The sequence below is a fragment of the Lepidochelys kempii genome, chromosome 2 (genome assembly GCF_965140285.1).
Source record: "Lepidochelys kempii isolate rLepKem1 chromosome 2, rLepKem1.hap1, whole genome shotgun sequence".
NCBI classification, from domain to species: domain Eukaryota; kingdom Metazoa; phylum Chordata; order Testudines; family Cheloniidae; genus Lepidochelys; species Lepidochelys kempii.
Genome location: NC_136381.1, coordinates 88367532 through 88387402, shown reverse-complemented (window position 1 = coordinate 88387402; position 19871 = coordinate 88367532). Strand labels below are relative to the sequence as shown.

The 19871-nt window shown below is 40.3% G+C and overlaps 1 protein-coding gene across 9 annotated transcripts in view; it reads right to left on the bottom strand.

Annotated features, from left to right (window-relative positions):
- The window catches only part of PTPRM (protein tyrosine phosphatase receptor type M), an 835052-nt gene that overhangs the window by 65637 nt on the left and 749544 nt on the right, over positions 1-19871 (bottom strand). For all 9 annotated transcript variants that reach the window (XM_073331568.2, XM_073331567.2, XM_073331560.2 and 6 more), the window contains 3 exons: positions 18006-18093; positions 9707-9783; positions 6750-6786 (listed from right to left, as the gene is read on the bottom strand). In XM_073331568.2, coding sequence (XP_073187669.1) covers positions 6750-6786; positions 9707-9783; positions 18006-18093 — 202 coding nt within the window. The remainder of the gene's footprint in view (positions 1-6749; positions 6787-9706; positions 9784-18005; positions 18094-19871) is intronic.

The following is a 19871-nucleotide window of genomic DNA, read 5'->3' as shown; positions in this document are numbered from 1 at the left end:
GCACTTTAAACAAGAAGTGTGCAGGTCACTGTTTGGCATCAATTTACCGCAAACTTCACACGCTTTGAACCCCGGCAACTGAGGCATGCCCTAGTGTTGGGGAACAAAACGGGGGTGGGGAGAACCCCCCGTAATGGAAACTTAGAGAAACAACTTCTAACATTACTACTACTAACTAAGAAACGAAGAAAACTAACTCTATACAAATCACAGTGGGACACTGCTAAAGGCGCTTGCAGAAGCAAAAGAGAGGGAAGTTCCATCTAGCTGTCACCAGCGGTCAGAAGGAACCGAGGGGGGGTCGGGTTGGCTGGACCCCATAAAGGCGCGACTCCAGGGGGTGCCGATGCCGACCCTATGGATTCTGCTAGGGGGAAAAAATCGTCTGACTGTTGTGCATGTGACGCGTGCGCACCTGATTGGAATTGACCTGAATGAGCACTCGAAGAACTATACTAACATGAATTTGGCATTCAGAATGTAATGCTAGTGCTTTAGCTGAAGAAACATTATAAAACCTTTGCTAGAGACTTGTTAGAAACAGCTTTGTTAATACTAAGTTTATTAATAGGAACTTCACAGGACAGAAAATAATTAAATACAAAATAGAAGGAATCAATAGTCATTTTTTTCCTGCATATCGGGGTCATATATGGTCCATTGGCAGTATGAAAACTGAGGAGAATGGGAGTGACCAAATACTGTATAAAAATTCATGCTTTATGCTCCTATTAAAAGAATTTTGTGAAATTCTTTGAATATCTCTCTCCTGCAAACAGAGCTAGATTCCAGTAAATTGTACAGTTTACAGAATTAAATCCACGTTAAAAAAAAAAAGGGAGGGAAAAAAGCAAGCGGTGATTTGTACATTGCACCTGCTTGTTAGCCTTACATGACCCACTGTGTTGAGTTGTGACAAAGGATTCTTTATTATCCAGGTGACCCAAGTGCGCATTTTAACTGTCGGGGCCAACTACGCAGACCACAAAATGTCTTCATTAATGGCAATTTCAGCCCATCAGTCCCACTATGCTTATGGCATTAAGAAAAAAAAAAGAGAGAGAGAGAGAGAGAAAGAGATGCTGATTTTCTAATCCAAATTGCAGGTTTTGAATTTATTTCACTTGAAGTGCAGTAAGAATTTCCCTTGATTGGATATTAACTAAAACACACTCCATTTGCTAGCTCTTACAAAAATGCATCTGCCTCCTAATCAACTGAATAGCAGCACTGGTATATGCATTTCCAGGCTGGAAGATAAGGGTCTGTAAACCAAACTCTGGTTCACATGGAAGATGGTCTACAGGGGTGTTAATGGGCCACTTCTCCTTGAATGATGACAGGTTTCGGAGTAGCAGCCGTGTTAGTCTGTATTCGCAAAAAGAAAAGGAGGACTTGTGGCACCTTAGAGACTGACCAATTTATTTGCGCATAAGCTTTCGTGAGCTACAGCTCACTTCATCGGATGAAGTGAGCTGTAGCTCACGAAAGCTTATGCGCAAATAAATTGGTTAGTTTCTAAGGTGCCACAAGTCCTCCTTTTCTTTTTTCTCCTTGAATGGTCCCTTAGAATATGTGCTAACTACTTATGCTAAACTATCTGTTCTACCTTGTATTTAGCTGTGATACCGAGTACCTTTCCCAGACCTGAAGAAGAGCTCTGTGTAGCTCAAAAGCTTGTCCCTCTCACCAACAGAAGTTGGTCCAATAAAAGATATTACCTCACCCACATTGTCTTTTGGAAGATGGTAATACTCTAATAAACAGGTGATTATGGAACTCCCAGCTCTGTTAAAACCAGATTGGTAGCCTATTATGAACTGATTACATTTTCCACTTTTTAGCTGCATACAATTATATTTGCTCATTAACACTTGATATGTTTAATGCAGCTGAAGAAAAATACTAGGACAATTAAATATCAATCATACTAACTCCACATGGAATTGGCTTCTTTAATGATATCTTCCTGTAAAACATAATGTAGTGTAGAGGGAGGTTGGATTGCTAAAATTGCTGTGAAGTATCTTTGCGGAATTAAACATGCAGTTCAAAATGTGGTATCACATCCACGTGTTTGTACTTTTCTATAAGAAAAACTGTTCCAAGACAGAATATAAACACCTCTGGCTGAGCTAAGCTCAGTTTCAGGTTTACAACTGAAAATGACAAAGAGAAACAGAAAATTTAACATATGGAGCAAATGCCTTTTCCCCTCTATATGATTTCTTTTAAGGATTGTAATTAATCCAGTGTAAAAGATGGGTTTCAGCATGTTTGCCAACACTGTTAAAAATCAAGACCACACCTTCCGTTGAATTATTTTAAGAAGAGAAAATATCACACTAGCGATTTGAGGTTTTGGCTTGAAGTTAGGATGCTGGAAAACTAGTCCAAATTCATGTGAGAAACAGATTTTAGAGGATCTCGTCCATAAAAAAAAACAAAAAACCCAACGGATCCAAACGCAAAACCAAGTTGTATCAAGTTGGTCTCTATTCTTTCTTCCTTGGTAAGATTTTTTTTACATTACTTTTATTTACTTGTATTGCAGCAGTGCCTGTGAGCCCCAATCACGGACCAGGACCCCAGTGTGCTAGGCACTGCACAATTACAAAGCAAAAAGACAGTTCCTGCCCTAAAGAGATTGCACCCTAAATAGTCATTTCTTCTTTAAATTTTGAAAGACTTGTTTTCACTGTCTTTGTTCTTTCTCCTCACTCTCTAACTATTTTTCTTTACCACCTTATTGGGTGGGATTTGGGTGTGGAAGGACACTTATAGCCAGCCCACATTCAAGTTACCATAATTTTCTTTAATAAATTGTATAGTTTTTTTCACATTCTTGTGTCTGATTCTCTGCTTTGAAAGCCCATTGAGTAAAGGTCTCAAGTTTAGTACTTGTTATTCAAGTACTGCAATGACAGTTAAAACAGCATTTAAAATTGCTTCAGAGAGTGACTCAGTATCAGAATGGTTTGTAATGAACTCCCAGGAAGGCCTTCCAGTTGCTCCCTTGCTGAAAGCAACTATACTCTGGACTGCAAATAAAATGCCAACCATAGTTGCTGCTGTTTCCATTTTTAGGAGACAATAACTAACAGTAACATAAATTAAAGGACAAACAGAACTCTCCTGCAGAGCGGTATAAAAAACTAGCCCTAACAACCAACACCAGAAAATACTTGTTTCTCTTCCCCAGTCCACCAGTAGGGAGGTTAGGGGCTGTAGGTCACTGTGGTTGGGTGGCCGCAGTGGCAAGTTTAAATGGCCTCCCCTGGTTCCCTAAGATGTTAAGGCCAGTGGCGATCACACTTTCCTGGGTGGAGTCAAGTTGATGTACCCTGTCCCAATGATTTCACACCCTGGAGACTGCAATGAAGGAGCAGAACATTTGGAACTAGCAATAGTGGGTTTGGGGGCGGGGAGATGGGGGGAAGAGTTGAAAGAGCCTCCCTTTGGTAAGACCAAGGGCTAGGGGTTGGAGGCTGCATAGATTGGGCTCCTCAAGTGGCAGCAGCAGTCAGAGGAAGCACGCTTATTTGAGGTGGCTGGCTATGATCTTCATCTGTCTCAACAGTATGTCATTAAAAAGGTACACATTTCTTTCTAAATCCAATACATGGGAAATTAAACCTTTTGTCCTAGCTGGTGCTCTGAAAAGAGCATGTACACCTTAAAATAAATGTGGTACTCAGATGTAACTCAAACTGTTTCAAATCCATAGGGAAGTACAAGAAGCTCTACTGTAGTACAGTGGTTCTCAACCAAAGGTCCGGAATCCACTGGGGGGCCGTGAGCAGGTTTCAGGGAGTCCGCCAAAATAAGCTAGAGAGCAGGCCCAGCATTAGACTCACTGAGGCCCAGGACTGAAGCCAAAGCCCGAGCCCATTGTCCTGGACTGAAACCGAAGCCTAAGCAACGAAGTAGGTAACTTCTGGGTACTCTTCTGGTTCTGTCAATCTACAATACCCGCCTGCTGATACCCGCCTGCTGAAGTGAAGAAACAGATTGACAGAGCCAGAAGAGTACCCAGAAGTTACCTACTACAGGACAGGCCCAACAAAGAAAATAACAGAACGCCACTAGCCATCACCTTCAGCCCCCAACTAAAACCTCTCCAACACATCATCAAAGATATACAACCTATCCTGAAGGACGACCCATCACTCTCACAGATCTTGGGAGACAGGCCAGTCCTTGCTTACAGACAGCCCCCCAACCTGAAGCAAATACTCACCAGCAACCACACACCACACAACAAAAACACTAACCCAGGAACCTATCCTTGCAACAAAGCCCGTTGCCAATTGTGTCCACATATCTATTAAGGGACACCATCACAGGGCTTAATCACATCAGCCACACTATCAGAGGTTCATTCACCTGCACATCTACCAATGTGATATATGCCATCATGGGCCAGCAATGCCCCTCTGCCATGTACATTGGCCAAACTGGACAGTCTCTACGTAAAAGAATAAATGGACACAAATCAGACATCAAGAATGATAACATTCAAAAACCAGTCGGAGAACACTTCAATCTCTTTGGCCACTCGATTACAGCCCTAAAAGTGGCAATTCTTCAAGAAAAACACAGACTCCAATGAGAGACTGCTGAATTGGAATTAATTTGCAAACTGAACACCATTAGAATCATAGAATCATAGAATAGAATCATAGAATCATAGAATATCAGGGTTGGAAGGGACCCCAGAAGGTCATCTAGTCCAACCCCCTGCTCAAAGCAGGACCAATTCCCAGTTAAATCATCCCAGCCAGGGCTTTGTCAAGCCTGACCTTAAAAACCTCTAAGGAAGGAGATTCTACCACCTCCCTAGGTAATGCATTCCAGTGTTTCACCACCCTCTTAGTGAAAAAGTTTTTCCTAATATCCAATCTAAACCTCCCCCACTGCAACTTGAGACCATTACTCCTCGTTCTGTCATCTGCTACCATTGAGAACAGTCTAGAGCCATCCTCTTTGGAACCCCCTTTCAGGTAGTTGAAAGCAGCTATCAAATCTCCCCTCATTCTTCTCTTCTGCAGGCTAAACAATCCCAGCTCCCTCAGCCTCTCCTCATAACTCATGTGTTCCAGTCCCCTAATCATTTTTGTTGCCCTTCGCTGGACTCTCTCCAATTTATCCACATCCTTCTTGAAGTGTGGGGCCCAAAACTGGACACAGTACTCCAGATGAGGCCTCACCAATGTCGAATAGAGGGGAACGATCACGTCCCTCGATCTGCTCGCTATGCCCCTACTTATACATCCCAAAATGCCATTGGCCTTCTTGGCAACAAGGGCACACTGCTGACTCATATCCAGTTTCTTGTCCACTGTCACCCCTAGGTCCTTTTCTGCAGAACTGCTGCCTAGCCATTCGGTCCCTAGTCTGTAGCTGTGCATTGGGTTCTTCCGTCCAAAGTGCAGGACCCTGCACTTATCCTTATTGAACCTCATCAGATTCCTTTTGGCCCAATCTTCCAATTGGTCTAGGTCCTTCTGTATCCTATCCCTCCCCTCCAGCGTATCTACCACTCCTCCCAGTTTAGTATCATCCGCAAATTTGCTGAGAGTGCAATCCACACCATCCTCCAGATCATTTATGAAGATATTGAATAAAACCGGCCCCAGGACCGACCCTTGGGGCACTCCACTTGATACCGGCTGCCAACTAGACATGGAGCCATTGATCACTACCCGTTGAGCCCGACAATTTAGCCAGCTTTCTACCCACCTTATAGTGCATTCATCCAGCCCATACTTCCTTAACTTGCTGACAAGAATACTATGGGAGACCGTGTCAAAAGCTTTGCTAAAGTCAAGAAACAATACATCCACTGCTTTCCCTTCATCCACAGAACCAGTAATCATTAAATTAGACTTGAATAAAGACTGGGAGTGGATGTGTCATTACACAAAGTAAAACTATTTCCCCTTATTTCCCCCCCTACTGTTCCTCACACCTTCTTGTCAACTGCTGGAAATGACCCACTTTGATTATCACTACAAAAGGTCCCCACCCCCTGCACTCTCCTGCTGGTAATAGCTCACGTTTCCTGATCACTCTTGTTACAGTCTGTATGGTAACACCCATTGTTTCATGTTCTCTGTGTATATAAAATCTCCCCACTGTATTTTCCACTGAATGCATCCGATGACATGGGCTGTAGATCACGAAAGCCTATGCTCAAATAAATTTGTTAGTCTCTAAGATGCCACAAGTTCTCCTTTTCTTTTATCTGACTTTCAGAAATTCAATTTTCTTTTCAAAGTGTTGCAAGTCTAGTGCGTTTTTAGGTCCTGTATTAAAACCTGCTGGGTAAAATTTTCCAAAGCACCTAATTCATTTAGCAGTCTAAGTTCCATTGACTTTCAATAGGATATAGAGACCTGATCCTAAAAGATATTTAGGCACCTAACTCCGATAGTAGGTTCCTATGTCACTTAGGCACTTTTGAAATTTTTGCCTGTCATCTTTTTCACTACTTATTTGTCCTTTAGCAAGTCCTACTGAGTAACATAAGCCAAAAGTAAGGGTAGATATACAACTCAACACTAAAGTTGAGTTACTAAATTTGGAGAGTTTGAATTAAAGCTGCTTGCCATATCTGGGTTCATAGAGTAATTTTGTATTTATTGTGGCAAAAATATGTATTACAGAGTATAAACCATCATACAAGAATGTTTGTAGTTTTTTGTTCACACAACCAGCAAGAAATATATAAAGTGAGATTAGCTTACCTTGAGTAGCAATGTAGTGATTTGGCCTGTGATAACCCTAAAAAAATGGAAAAAAAGTTTTGAGTCAATTTGCAATGCAATGCACCATCATGTGCTGGTATGATTGTCATGTCATAGAGACTAGTGTTCATAACCCTTCTGAATATCACAACAACAAAAGTTACATATTAGGAGCAAATTCTGGCCTTTCCAATGAAAGGCATATTGCGGGGGCACAAGAAGCAGCTATGTTGTCTGGACTGGAGGGTCCCATAGCTATTGGCTTGCGCAGTGCGTAGGTAGAGGACTGACTTAGTATGTTTTGGAAGTTCCTTACTGGCTTCTCTGAAAAGGAGCAACATAAACTTAGGTGCACTTGGTAGTCTGGACACATCCCCAAGCCCTCGAGCTGTGAAGTGCTGCTGAGTGCAATGCTAGTTCCCTGCTTAGCAGCTAAGAGAACACTAGATTTATAGTCAGCATGGATGCTGCGTGTGTGTGCTAGGGAGGGAAGAGGTTCTCTGTGCCCTCTGGTCTGCTCACAAATTATTTCTGAACAGAAAAAGGGTAAAATCTATGAAGAAATGTCTTGGTGTAAACAGTTTGTCCAGCTCTAAATAGGAATTACACTGAAAAGTAATTCTTGGTTTCTTTCTGTGAAGGCAAGAGAAACTTAATCACATGCTGGCTGAGCAATCAGCACTAATAACTTTTGCATTCTTTATAACAAAGAATATTGGCTCTTGATAGGATGCAAACTAGAAACAACAGAATTTGTATAGTATTTTTGTTTCTGATGCTACAGGATTATTGCCAAGGATTTAACTCATGTAACAGTACATCATTATAGACAGTCATAACAATATTAATACCAAAAGCTTTAAATAATGGTTAGGTTATGACACCAACTAACAAAAGGAAGAAATATAAAGTTATAGCTCATACTCCATATCAACTTGCCAGTGCAGAGTGTGTTAAAGGTAAGGAGTGAAGTGAGGCACCAAGACTGAAGTAATCTGAAGAACCCTGGAGAACAGAAAATGTTACAAGAACTACTGAAGTGGTTCCTTTATATGCCATTCTGAGGCAAACTTTGAGTGCCTAAGGATCGAGACTTATTTGTATGACGGTGGATAGAGTTGGCATTTCTCTATCCGAGCATCATCTACTAGCTGCGGGGTTGGATTCATTCAGACTACCAACAAAACAGACACTGGGAGATTTAGTTCAAGGGAATGTCTCGTGATACAAACAGAGCCTTTTCCATGCCAATGCCTATGAAGCTGCCATTCCCACTGTAACTCCATTGTTCTGATATGACATCTATTACAATCTGCCTGCATGAGATAGGCTGCACGTCTGCATCTGTGAAACCAAGGACAGACAAATTGCCATTTACAACCGAATCTTGAATACCTTCTTGCTAATAAACAACCACAGTGTCTCCCTGTTTATGATCACTTTGTCTAGTGATTTCTGATGATCCAAAGAAACTTAGATGCTTTGTACTACAGCTATCTTCTAAGGAATGGGAAGCTTTAGGCCCACAACCCTCACCAGTAGTGTCTTCTGTGCTCCCACAGCTGTCCCACTAAATTCATTCTGCTTTTTTTTTTTTTTCTGGCACAGGAAGACATGATATGAAGCCATTATATCAGGGTCTTGAACAAGAGCACGTGATCCAAACCCTCCTCCGCCACATTTTGTGGATGTTCAGATCTGGATCCAAAGCATAATTTGAATTATACATAAGCAACTAAACCCCGAACCTGAAGTCTGAACAACCCTGAACCTTGGAAAAAGTTTGAATTTAAATCCCAATCCAACCCCTCAATTTGGGTCCAGCTCTACTTTTTATTACACAAATTTCTGTCTACAATTTTATTACTCTTTTAAATGGAAATGTTTCTGTTTTTATCTTTACCTCATGGTTAATGTGTTAAGTTTCTGAAACTGTAAAGAATGGGGTAGAAATATAACCCTAATCTGACTGCCTTTGAAACATATTACTAACTATCATTAGAAGGAGATAACCCAAAGATTGTTATATAAGAATAAGGATTAATTTGGTTGCTCTATATTGTATGAGAAAAAAATCTACTAACTTCCCTTGTCAGACCTGGTGGACACGTCTGAACCGGAGACTGTGACACCTTCATTAAAAGGTGTCACTGGGGAAGAAGAAATCACTGAATGTAGGCTGCTGCCTGCCTAAGAATCAGCAGTTGTTCTGTACTCTCATGTCTAGTGTTCCCCATGAACATTAAAATTACTGAAGTTTCCATCTCTAGATTTCAGGCTTTAGACAGTGTTGACTTTTTCTTGATTTTCAATTCTACTTTTGATTTGATCCTTTCAACCAAAACCCATGCTGTCTCTTAAAGAATTTATTCTAATGTAAAACATTAAGTTAACATGATGCAGAATGAACAAAGAAGCAGTCTTCAATAATTAAAGACCCTACATATTTAATGAAATGTCTTGCTTGCATTAGAAGTACTGGTTAACAGCTGCAGACTATACTTTGAAGGCAACTTAAAAGTGTAGCAATGACAGGAGATTGCAAATCACTGAATTAGGAATTACAGAGTTTTGTCACATTAATATGCGAACAGCTTTCTTTTAAATGTGAAATTATGCCAAGTTGTTGACAGACAATGTAAATAACATTTCCTTGGTCCACATAAGCATCAGGAGGCAAAATAGCCACGTAATGTTGGTGGCAAAATTTCACTCCAGAGTGTGGCAGTTTCAAGAAATGACTGAACTCATTTTCTCACTGGCAAATATTTGGTGTTTTATTTTTTCTTTATTGCATATGTGGGTTCCCATGACTGTGGTTTCCAGTAATGTTTGGCAGCCAAAACTGTGATCAGCTATGCTAGCTATAAGAAATGGTCAATAAAGTGTAAAGATAACATGGACCATGTTTAGCTGAACAGCGATGTTAACTTTGTTTACTACATCAGTATACATACGTCAATATAATTTCCATTGATGTAATCTGAGTTTGTTTCTCCTTCAATTGGCTGCAGTCTCACTCGAGAATGATCATCTGAAATGGGAACAACAGATAAAACAAAGTAGTTTGGTGTGCTTTTAATTGTCACAAAATATAAGGTCACATTCAGAAAGAAACCCTTAATACACATATTACTTTAAAGTCCAATTACAAAGTTTGCACTTTTCAAGTTGCACCTGTCATTTGGTTTTGGCTCAAAATGAGCTATCAGATGTTATATATACAGTAAAACCTTTCCACTTTGCACTTCAATCATTTATGAACCCCATAATTCCCAATGATTTTGGAGCTGAATACATCTGATGTTCAAACCACTGCCACCACTTCCCTTTCCTCCTAGAGGATGTGAAACAGTTTTTGCAACAGTCAAATTGCCTTTCATTAATACATTTAACTGCATTCAACTGTCAAAAGCTCAGTCATTTGCAAAGTTCTCCCATTATTAGTGCAAAGTGATTATGTAATGAATATAACAAGGTCTTGTGGGAGATCATTATTTGAAGAGACAAAACAACCAAGGCTAAAAAATAACTTGGTATATCATATATATATTCTTAAAGAAAAATCAGTTTCACTCCCTCTATATGTTGTTTCAGTGATTTCTTTTGAACTGAGGAAGGGACTTTTCTACCTACTTTCAGATCTTGGATAATATCCCATTTCTCCCCCATGCCATTTTTCAACTGAGGTTGTCCTTTCCTGGGTGAGAAATGCTAGATTACTCTGGAAACTATTCAAACTTACTCTAACAGTAAGGGGGGTGGAGCCAGCATTTCCAACCTAAACCATGAATGGGACATACACGTGAAGAAATAATTTAGAATATTAGAGAGAAATTTAGACATCTCTCAGGGAAACAAATCTGGCACTTGCTCCCTATGGAGAGGAGCTTAGGGTTTGCTATACCAGAACAGATCAATCAAATTCAGTACTTCACCTTTGGCCAGAGCTAACAACTGATGCAACAGAGGATAGAGGAAGAAAAAAAGAAAAGAAAAAAAAGCAATCCTGAGATTTGATTGCTTTTATTTTATTGATATGCTATTAAAGGTCATAAATTATCCAGCCCTTTTGTCAGTACAGCAACTGCCCTTTAGCGGTAATGAGTTCTACAGATTTGCCACAGTATAAAAGAGAATTTCCTTTTCTTTATTCTAATGCCACAGCTATTAATTTTGAAGTGAGATTCTACTCTGAAAAGTGATCCTAGCAAATAAGATATTGTGGAGTTGCACACTTATTTTCTTTCAGTGAATTTCATATTCCATATGTGATCAGTTTGTGATTAAACAAGTAATCTTAGTTTGTGCTCTAAGAGTGCAGGCTGGGGTCTTCCTATTTTGGGCATCATCACCAGTGAGAAAGTTCTGCAGAATTAACAGTGACACTTCTGCAGCTGCCTTGTCTTCAGGTTATTGTTTTAGTGACACCTATGAAACTCCCATTGCCTTCAGTGGGTATGCATAAGCATATTTCAGTTGATCATGGAGCACAAAATGGAATAGTATTCAGTTCTCACTCTCTCTCTTTTAGTTGTGTTGGCTCTGCAAGCCAAACTGAAGTTAAAAAAAACCACCAAACAAAACAACCCCCCAAAGCCCCAAACAAAAACCATTCTTCTCCCCCCATAAACACATACTTTGATCATTAAAGTAAGCAAATATGACTCTGAATATACTAAAAGGGTGGAGTTAAAAGATATTGAGTAAAAAGATGCCATGTTTACATGGCTACTTTCCAGACCGGAACCACATTTAAACAAGTATTCCCTTGTTCTTATACTGTGGGATAGCATTTTTTTTTTAAAAGAGCTGATGATTTTTTCCAGTATGCCCTTTCATAATTTACAACAGTCACAATGGAGTCTCTAAAAGTTCTTGCCTTTTCTAGGCAAATTAATACTAATTTTTGCAGTCTCACCATATGCAAGTGCTGCCACGCCTCTCTAACTCTCTTTGCTACTCTTCGCTGGACCTTCTCACCTAACTCTCAGGGATATTTTTCACAAAACAAGGGGACAAAATTGGACAAGACATGACCATAGTTCAATATTACGTTACACTTTTTTGTACGGTTTTATTTTGATTTTAATTATGCACCCGATCATTCTATCTGTCGTTAAACCATCTGCAGCACATTTGGAAGACATCTCCATTGAACTGTTCTTGGGCTTTTTTTTCCTAAGTCAACCCCAAAAATTCAGAGTCTGTTAGTTTATGTCACTTATGTAAGTTCAAATTATTTTTATCCTATTTTGCATTATCTTGCATTTATCCAAACTGAATTTCCTCTGCCATCCAACTGTCCAATGAATTTAAATGCATCTAAACAACATCACAATCCGCTGTAAATTCTATGTACACTGGTCCAAATGCTGTTCGTCATACAAAACAATGTGTTTCCATTGAAGTTTGCTCCATTGAGGCCTTCTGTATTTGGCCCAACCACTTCAGGGCCATCAGCAAACTTCATCAATTTACCATCCATTTCCCCACCCAAATCTCTGAGGGTTCAGCTATGCATTGGTCCAATGCATCTGTCTCCATGCTTCCTCAGTCGGCAAGGTGATTGAGCTAGATTCCCCCCTCATTACAAAAGAGAGCAAACTGCTGGCAGGGTGTGCTCTGTGAGGGCCCTGCAACTTTGGAACCTGCTCCTCCTCTTAGTTCAAAATATCCCAAACCTGATGACTTTTTGGCCAGGCTGGAAGAGCTGTTTGCTTAACAATATTTTGAGGAAAAGTTGAGGGTATGATCCTGGGGTGTGTGGAAATGGGTTGAAAGGGGCTCTTCTGTTGCTTGGATTTATTGGCGATCTGAGTTAATGTGTTACCTGTAAGGTTATTAATGAGTGCTGCTTGCTGGCCAAGTTATTGTGTTAGCTGTATCTGAGTACGTAGTGCTATTAGGTGGTTATCATAAGGTTGTTGTAAGTGTAAGTGATTGTTAGGGCACCTAATGCTTTCTGTATGGGCGATCTCTACTGTAGTTAAGAAATAAAGAAATAAATAATGAAATAATATGTGGCTATTGAAAGGAGCAGGATCCAAGCTCATCACCCTGCAGGACAATGGAATACTCACTGGGGTTATGGCTCTGAGTATCAGGGGAGAGCAGGGATTCATGTCCCATATTACCTCCTCCTGCCAGGGCAAGTGGGTGGGAAAGGGATAGCTAAGGTAAGAGAATGGACAGGGAATGGCAGGGAGTAGGCAGTCCCTTGGTTCCTTCCCATCTTGCGCCCCTGGAGCGAAGAGGGTTGGTGATTCTCACAGCCACAGTTCTTTCTCAGCGCTTCACCTAGGGTGTTGGAGCTACGGGTTGTCCCTAGAGGCTCTCTAGTCCTAATATATTAAATAAATCTGAACCAAATTCCAACCCAAGGTTCCCAACAATTGATTCTTACTTAGCTAGTTTTTACACATTTGTCCTTTTTATGTTGTTATTCTAATTAATAGTTTCCAAGGGGGGAGCTTATCAAAAAATCTTGGAATATCCAGGTCAGTTATGTTCATCAGGTCATTCTTATCCGCTCATTTATTCACTTTTTCAAAGGAATTTAACAATCTGAAGAGGCTTGATTTTTTCTTTCAGAAACCATCCTTCTTTGACCTATCAAGTTATATTTATCCAGGTGCTGTGCTATTGTATACTTAATTACGCTATTAACTGGTTTCTTCAGAACTGAGGTGAGGGTCATAGGCCTTTAATTCCCAGGATCTTGCTTAAAAAAGATACCACATTAACAACTTTCCAATCTTCAGGCACGTTTGCTGGCTTATAGATTTTGGACCTGGTCCTGCTCCCAATGAAGTCAATGGAGAGATTCCCATTGACTTCAATGGGAGTTGGATTGGACTAGTATTGAATATCCTCCTCCGTATCTCCATGATTTCATGTTTATTCCCTTTAAAACACCGTCAAGAGAACCTGCCACTCGACTGACCTCCTTTGCTCAAGCTTTTCAAGTTACCTGCTGACTTTTCCTCTATGATTTCAATCTCTGCGAAGGCCACACTTAGATTTCTCATAAATAAATAAATATTTTAAGAATATAAATTTCCTTGTTTTTCCCTACAGGCCAAGTGATAAAGCCTGGTAAAGTCCAATGCTAAATGTCCATCAACTTCTCTGCTATTTCATTGCTTTCTTTTCCTCCACTCTCTCCATGATGGCCAGCTTTCAGTCACACATGCAGCTTCAGATTTAAAGACTTAAAAAATTTATTTAGCTTCATATCTTTAGTTATCTTCATATAATCTCTTTCCCCTTGTTACTTCACATCTGCATTTTACTTAGTAGTACTATGCTCCATGGACAGTGGCTAGGAATACTACAGGAGCTGAAGAAAGAGGATTACACAATTTTTATTCACTTTCTATGGGATTTGGGTGGCTAACTTCCTTGATCTCTTTGAAAGTCCCAGCCAGTATTTGTGTGGTTTGGGCCCATTTTCTTATTTTTAAAGGATTTTTTTTAACAAATCTAAAACAGGCACTTTTTTCTGTGTGCGCTTAATCACATAGCTTTTTGACTCAGAGATACACAAGCTATATGTGCATATAACACATTGTTCTTAAATAGCCTCGAGGCTGACTACCTGAGTTTTTACATTTTTCCTTTATCCTTCAGTCTGCTGTTAACTACTTTCCTCAAAGCTTTTAAACAGTCTCATTTCAAGTTCATTGTCAGTGTGTTACAGTCACCCTCTATTGATATCAAACCTATTTTTGCACTGATCACACCACCAACCACTTCAATCTTCAAAATTTCTTATGCTGAAATTAATTTTTCTTTCTAAGTATGAACATGAGCATTTCATCCTGCCCCTTCCTTATGCATGTGCACATGCACATACACACCAGCCTGTGGCCAGTATTTTCAAAAGTGATGAGTGATTCTGTGTGCCCTTTTTTCCCTCTAAAACACATGAATGGATACCTGACTTTCAGAAAGCGCTGTGTCTGAAAATCAGGCCCCTAATTAAGACATCTCAAGTTGGGCACCCAAAATCATGTCACTTCTGAAAATCTTGGTCAGTATTATTTTCTCATTTGATCAGGCCGCAGTAAGTTAAAAATGAATTATTATAGATAACCGAAATCTTTCTTAAGGGACAAATGAATATTACGGCACCTACGCCCATAAGTAACCACTGTACAGTAAATACAGACACAACAATGTTCCCAAGCACAAGATTCATTTAACAGTTTCAAAGCCATTTTTTGGTTCTTAACGTGGAAACAACATAAAAGAAGACATTTACATTTAATAAAGAAGAAACACATTTTGTATAGGTGATTAGATAGTGGTCAGCATTTAGCATAATGATGAAGCAGCTCACAAGTTGCTGTAGCCACCTTCTCATTGTGAATGGGGCAGGCTTGTATCTAATTAAATTTACATCACCTGGATAATGTAATGTACACTGCTACTTTGACAAGCTCCCTCTGTGTTGGCAGCTTGGTGCTATTGCTTTAATTTCCTTACAAAGCAATACTGACTACAAACAATAGCATAATGATGGCATCTTGGAGGATTTAAACAGAGAGGATAAAAGCGCTGAAAAACCTACATTAAACTCATATTCTAAAACAACATATGTTTCACTGCAAAAAATATACCTAGAATATATGGCATCTAAGCCATCTATAGTACTTTTAACTTCTTAAATACCATGTAGAAAGAGGTGGCTTTTTTAAATGCCTTAAAAGCAGAAGCCAATATTTTGATAATAACATAGGGATTCAATTTTAAAAGTAGACCTCTAAAATTATTCTCCCCAATTTTGCCACGTACCCATTTCTTTACACAAAGCCCATGTACGATTCAGGTAATTCCAATCAGTAACTACACCATTTGCATAAAACTAATTAACATACAGCAAATTTGTGGGCCCAATTTTAGAGGCTCTTTTAAAAATGTTGCCCCCAACAGAAATAATGTGTTGTAATTTTAATTTGTATTATTCTAAATTCTTACTGCCACATAGATAGTATGTTTTATTGATAACAACTCATCTCCATCCAACTATCTCTGTTTCTTAAATATTGATGACATATTAAAAGTAAGTTGAGATGCAAACAATCTAAAGTAACATTTGCCCCCTTAGAGAGTCTCCAGTATTACTTGTAATTATAATTGTTTCATGCATCAAGTATCTTTTACTTGTTTTCCCTTTGCTAGTCATCACTTCTTTACCCCAGATCTGTAGTGCTACAAGTCTTCTACTTATTTCAGCTGGGAACCCAAAATGACAGGCTGTTTAGAACACATTAAAAGAGGTGCCTGATGCAGCAAAACTCTGACTAAAAATGTGGATCTATTGTCACGTCAGGAGATAAAATTTTATAAAGGAACAGAAGGCATACAGATCTCCATATCTCTGTTATTAAGAACCTGTTCTTATTTGCACTCTGGGCATTTTTATACCTAAATAATTATACCAATTGCATATATTTCTACGCAACATACTCTCACAAAGAAAAATTTTGTTAAAAAAACATTTAGGATTCTTTAAGGGTATCCATCTACACAAACATTGTAAGCAAAGAAATATGCAGCTAATGTATCCTTCTAAACATCACATTCATTATTTTCACTAACAGGCTTCCCCTATCTATAAAGAAGTACCATAGGTCTCCAACACGTCCAGTAGGACAATACCCAAACTACCTTTGTGTCAATTACCCTGTGTGATGGGATGTAGCTGGCTTTTTTGACTCCCTGTGGAAGGCCCTGCAGTCCTACTAAACTCTGCCCCAGGAAGAGCGAGGTGGAAGAAAAGAGCAGCAAAGGTGGTTTCTCAAGGCCTGCCTAGAGTGGCTTCACTGACGTAGCCATCTGGGAAGCTAGAAAGACCTGGTCCTCCAAGGGCTAGCAACAGCCAATCAGAGCCCAGCAGGCTCAGATAAAAGAGGCTGCAGGGCATTAGCAGGTCAGTTCCTGGTGGGGATCAGAGGAGAGAAGAGTGCTCTTCTCTGGCATGGAGATAGAGAAGAACCTGAGGAAACTGGCTCTGATATAGGACTATAGACAGAAGGGCCTGGTAGGAAGAGGCCCAGGGAAACAGCAGTGATGGATTGGAGTGAGTGGCTGTGTACAGGGTCCCAGAGTTGGAACCCAGAATAGTTTGTAGGCCCAGGTTCCCAACCAGCCACAGGTAAAATGGTGTAAACCCCAAGAAGGGGACAGATCCTGTTGGGGATCCCAAACAAAGGGATGAATTTAAAGGTTCCAAAGCCAGGGCTGAAGACCAGAGGGCAAAAAGACTATTTAGTTATTAGACTCTTTAATATGCCAGAAGAGGTTCATTTCGACTTTGTGACTTGGCCAATAAGCCAAGCCACTGAAGACCCACCGAGGTCAGCCTGCAGAAAGTGCCAGGGGTGAAAAAGGACTGTGGTACTGCACCCTGCCTCTCGGAGGGACTCAAGAAGTGAGTACCCTTTTACACCCTGTAACATAAAACTCTGTCTTTAGCAACATCAACAGCCATGTCTGTTAGTCTTCTATACACCAGGGACCTATGTGTGTTATTTTTCCATGGAGAAGTATCAGGTCAGCATTAAGGTCCTGCATAATAGTGTAATTTAAAGAAGTGTTATTTATGTTATGACAGTTAGGAAGAGGAGGATTTTGAAACTCCACCCTCTGTTGTTTCTCCTCTTACATCTCTAATAATTATTTCATTGTTTCATTAGGAGGATCCTCCTCTTCCCAACTGTCACTCAGCTCCCACAGGCCTCTGTACTTGGCCCCTCCTCTTCTTCCTCCATACTGGTAATCTCATTCACAAATGAGGCTTTAATTAACATCTCTGCAATGATGACCCAAAGATCTACCCTTCTCCTGTCATCTACACCAAAATTGTGGCTTGTGTTTCTGACATCTCCTCAGGGATGTCCAGCTGTCAACTCAAGCTCAACATGGTCAAAAGTTGAGCTTTTGATCTTTCCTATCACTGTGGACAACACTATTATCTTCTCTGTCACTGGAGCCAGTAACCACTTCACCTTGAATGGTCCCTTAGAATATGTGCTAACTACTAATGCTAAACTATCTGTTTGATCTTGTATTTAGCTGTGGCACCCTCAGTACCTTTACCAGGCCTGAGGAAGAGCTCTGTGTAGCTGGAACGCTTGGCTCTCTCACCAACAGAAGTTGGTCCAATAAAAGATATTACCTCACCCACCTTGTCTCCCAGACGCTAAAAGGAAGTTAACAAAGTATTACAATTATGCTGCCAACACTTACATGCAATGATATTCCCATATCTATTCTTCATTCTGTTTTCATCTTTCTTAGCTGAGTCCCAGGGTGCAGACTGTCCTTCAAAGAAACTCTATTTTTTAAAAAAAAGATAGAAAGAAAGTGACATTAAGAAATTCAGTATGGAGCAACAGGAACCTTAAGAGTAAAGAATAAAGCAATGGAGCATGGAAGAAATACTACAACAGCCAAAATTACAGTTGTTAAAGTGACATTCAACTAATTTGCTTATCTGATAATGATACCAGGCTCTTCTTTGAACAGCACTTTTCTTTCAGTTCCATGTTCCACATGGAGAGTTTGACACAAGAATAAAGTGTGTATCAGCAAGAATGATTTTTGTGCAAGGAAGAGTTAGTTAACCTTGCAAAAGTTTCGTGCTTGTAATGCTAAGCATAATTGACTAATTAACGTGCATTGTCTAAATTCTGCTCCTTATTACACCAGCGTAAAACTGGAGTAAACCCAGTGATATTACTGATAGCAAAATTTGACCCTGTGTTAATAATATATTACCAACAGTTTCACATTTACCTGGTGATAGGTGGCTATTCAGTCTCTTAACACACAGTGGCATTATTCTTAATTTGCATTCAATTGGCCTTTTATTAAAAACATTATTTTCAAAACCACCAAGATTATTAGATAGTCAGCAAAGAAAAATTATGTAATTTTATGAAAAATACAATCTTATTATTTGTATTAGTTTTATTAAATACAGTACAGAGGCTGGGTGAATATTAGATGAAAGATGCTAACAATATCTCTTTATATTAACAAAATACACTACTTGGCATAAGAAAAACAACCGTCTGTTGTCCACTTTTCATGTGCAGTTCGGATTCTAAAATAATGACTTTCCCAGTGTTTTTGGGTACACTGTGTCCATAAAAGTCAGCGCCATCCTTAGGCATACAAGGCTGTGTAGGGCACCTGAAAATTTGGGGCACCCCTGGGTCTTAGTGTCCTCCCTTCCATCTCTTCCTATCCCTGTTCTGATCCTTCCTGCAGGCTCCCACCAGGACTGACTGCTGCAGCCTGGTGAGTCTTCCTCTGGAGGGGATCTAGTACTTAAAAGTGAAAAAGGCTTCCAGCCTGCCAGGCCTATTAGCACAACATTGAAACTGTAAAAGAGCCATTCAAGTGGTAATGAAGCCATTTAACAGGCATTTGCCAACCCCCAGGTATATACTGTCAGTTTCTGAATTTACTGCCCCTGCCTACACTGGCAAGTTTCTGCACAGTAAAGCAGCTTTCTGTGTTGTAACTCCCGAGGAGTACACACTGCCAAGCCGCTTAGTGTGCAGAAACTGCGCAGGTTCCAGGGCTTTAAAAAACCCCATCCCGACGAGTGCTGCGGTGCCAGTGTAGAAAACCCTGGTCAATTACAGGGCTGCGACTGGCCTCCAGGAGGTGTCCCACAATGCCTGTTTTGCCTCTCTGGTCATCTGTTTGAACTCTACTGCCCTGCCCTCAGGTGACCAACGGTCATCCTACGCCGTACATTCCTTTGGAATTTTGAAAGATCCCTTCCTGTTTGCTCAGTGATGCATGCAGTGGTCTCAGCGAATCTTTTCAGGTGGCAATGCCTGCTCCATGCACCATGCAATCCCCCGCTTGGAACAATGCCGAGCTGCTGGACCTCATAAGCATTTGGGGAGAGGAGGGTGTCCAGTCCCAGCTGCTCTCCAGCCATAGGAATTATGATACCTATGGACAGATTTCACGGTGCATGACAGAAAGGGGCCATGACCAGGACACACTGCAGTCCAGGGTCAAAGTGAAGGAGCTGCGCAACGCTGACCACAAGGTGCGAAGGCAAACCGCTGCTCCGGTGCTGTGCTCATGAGC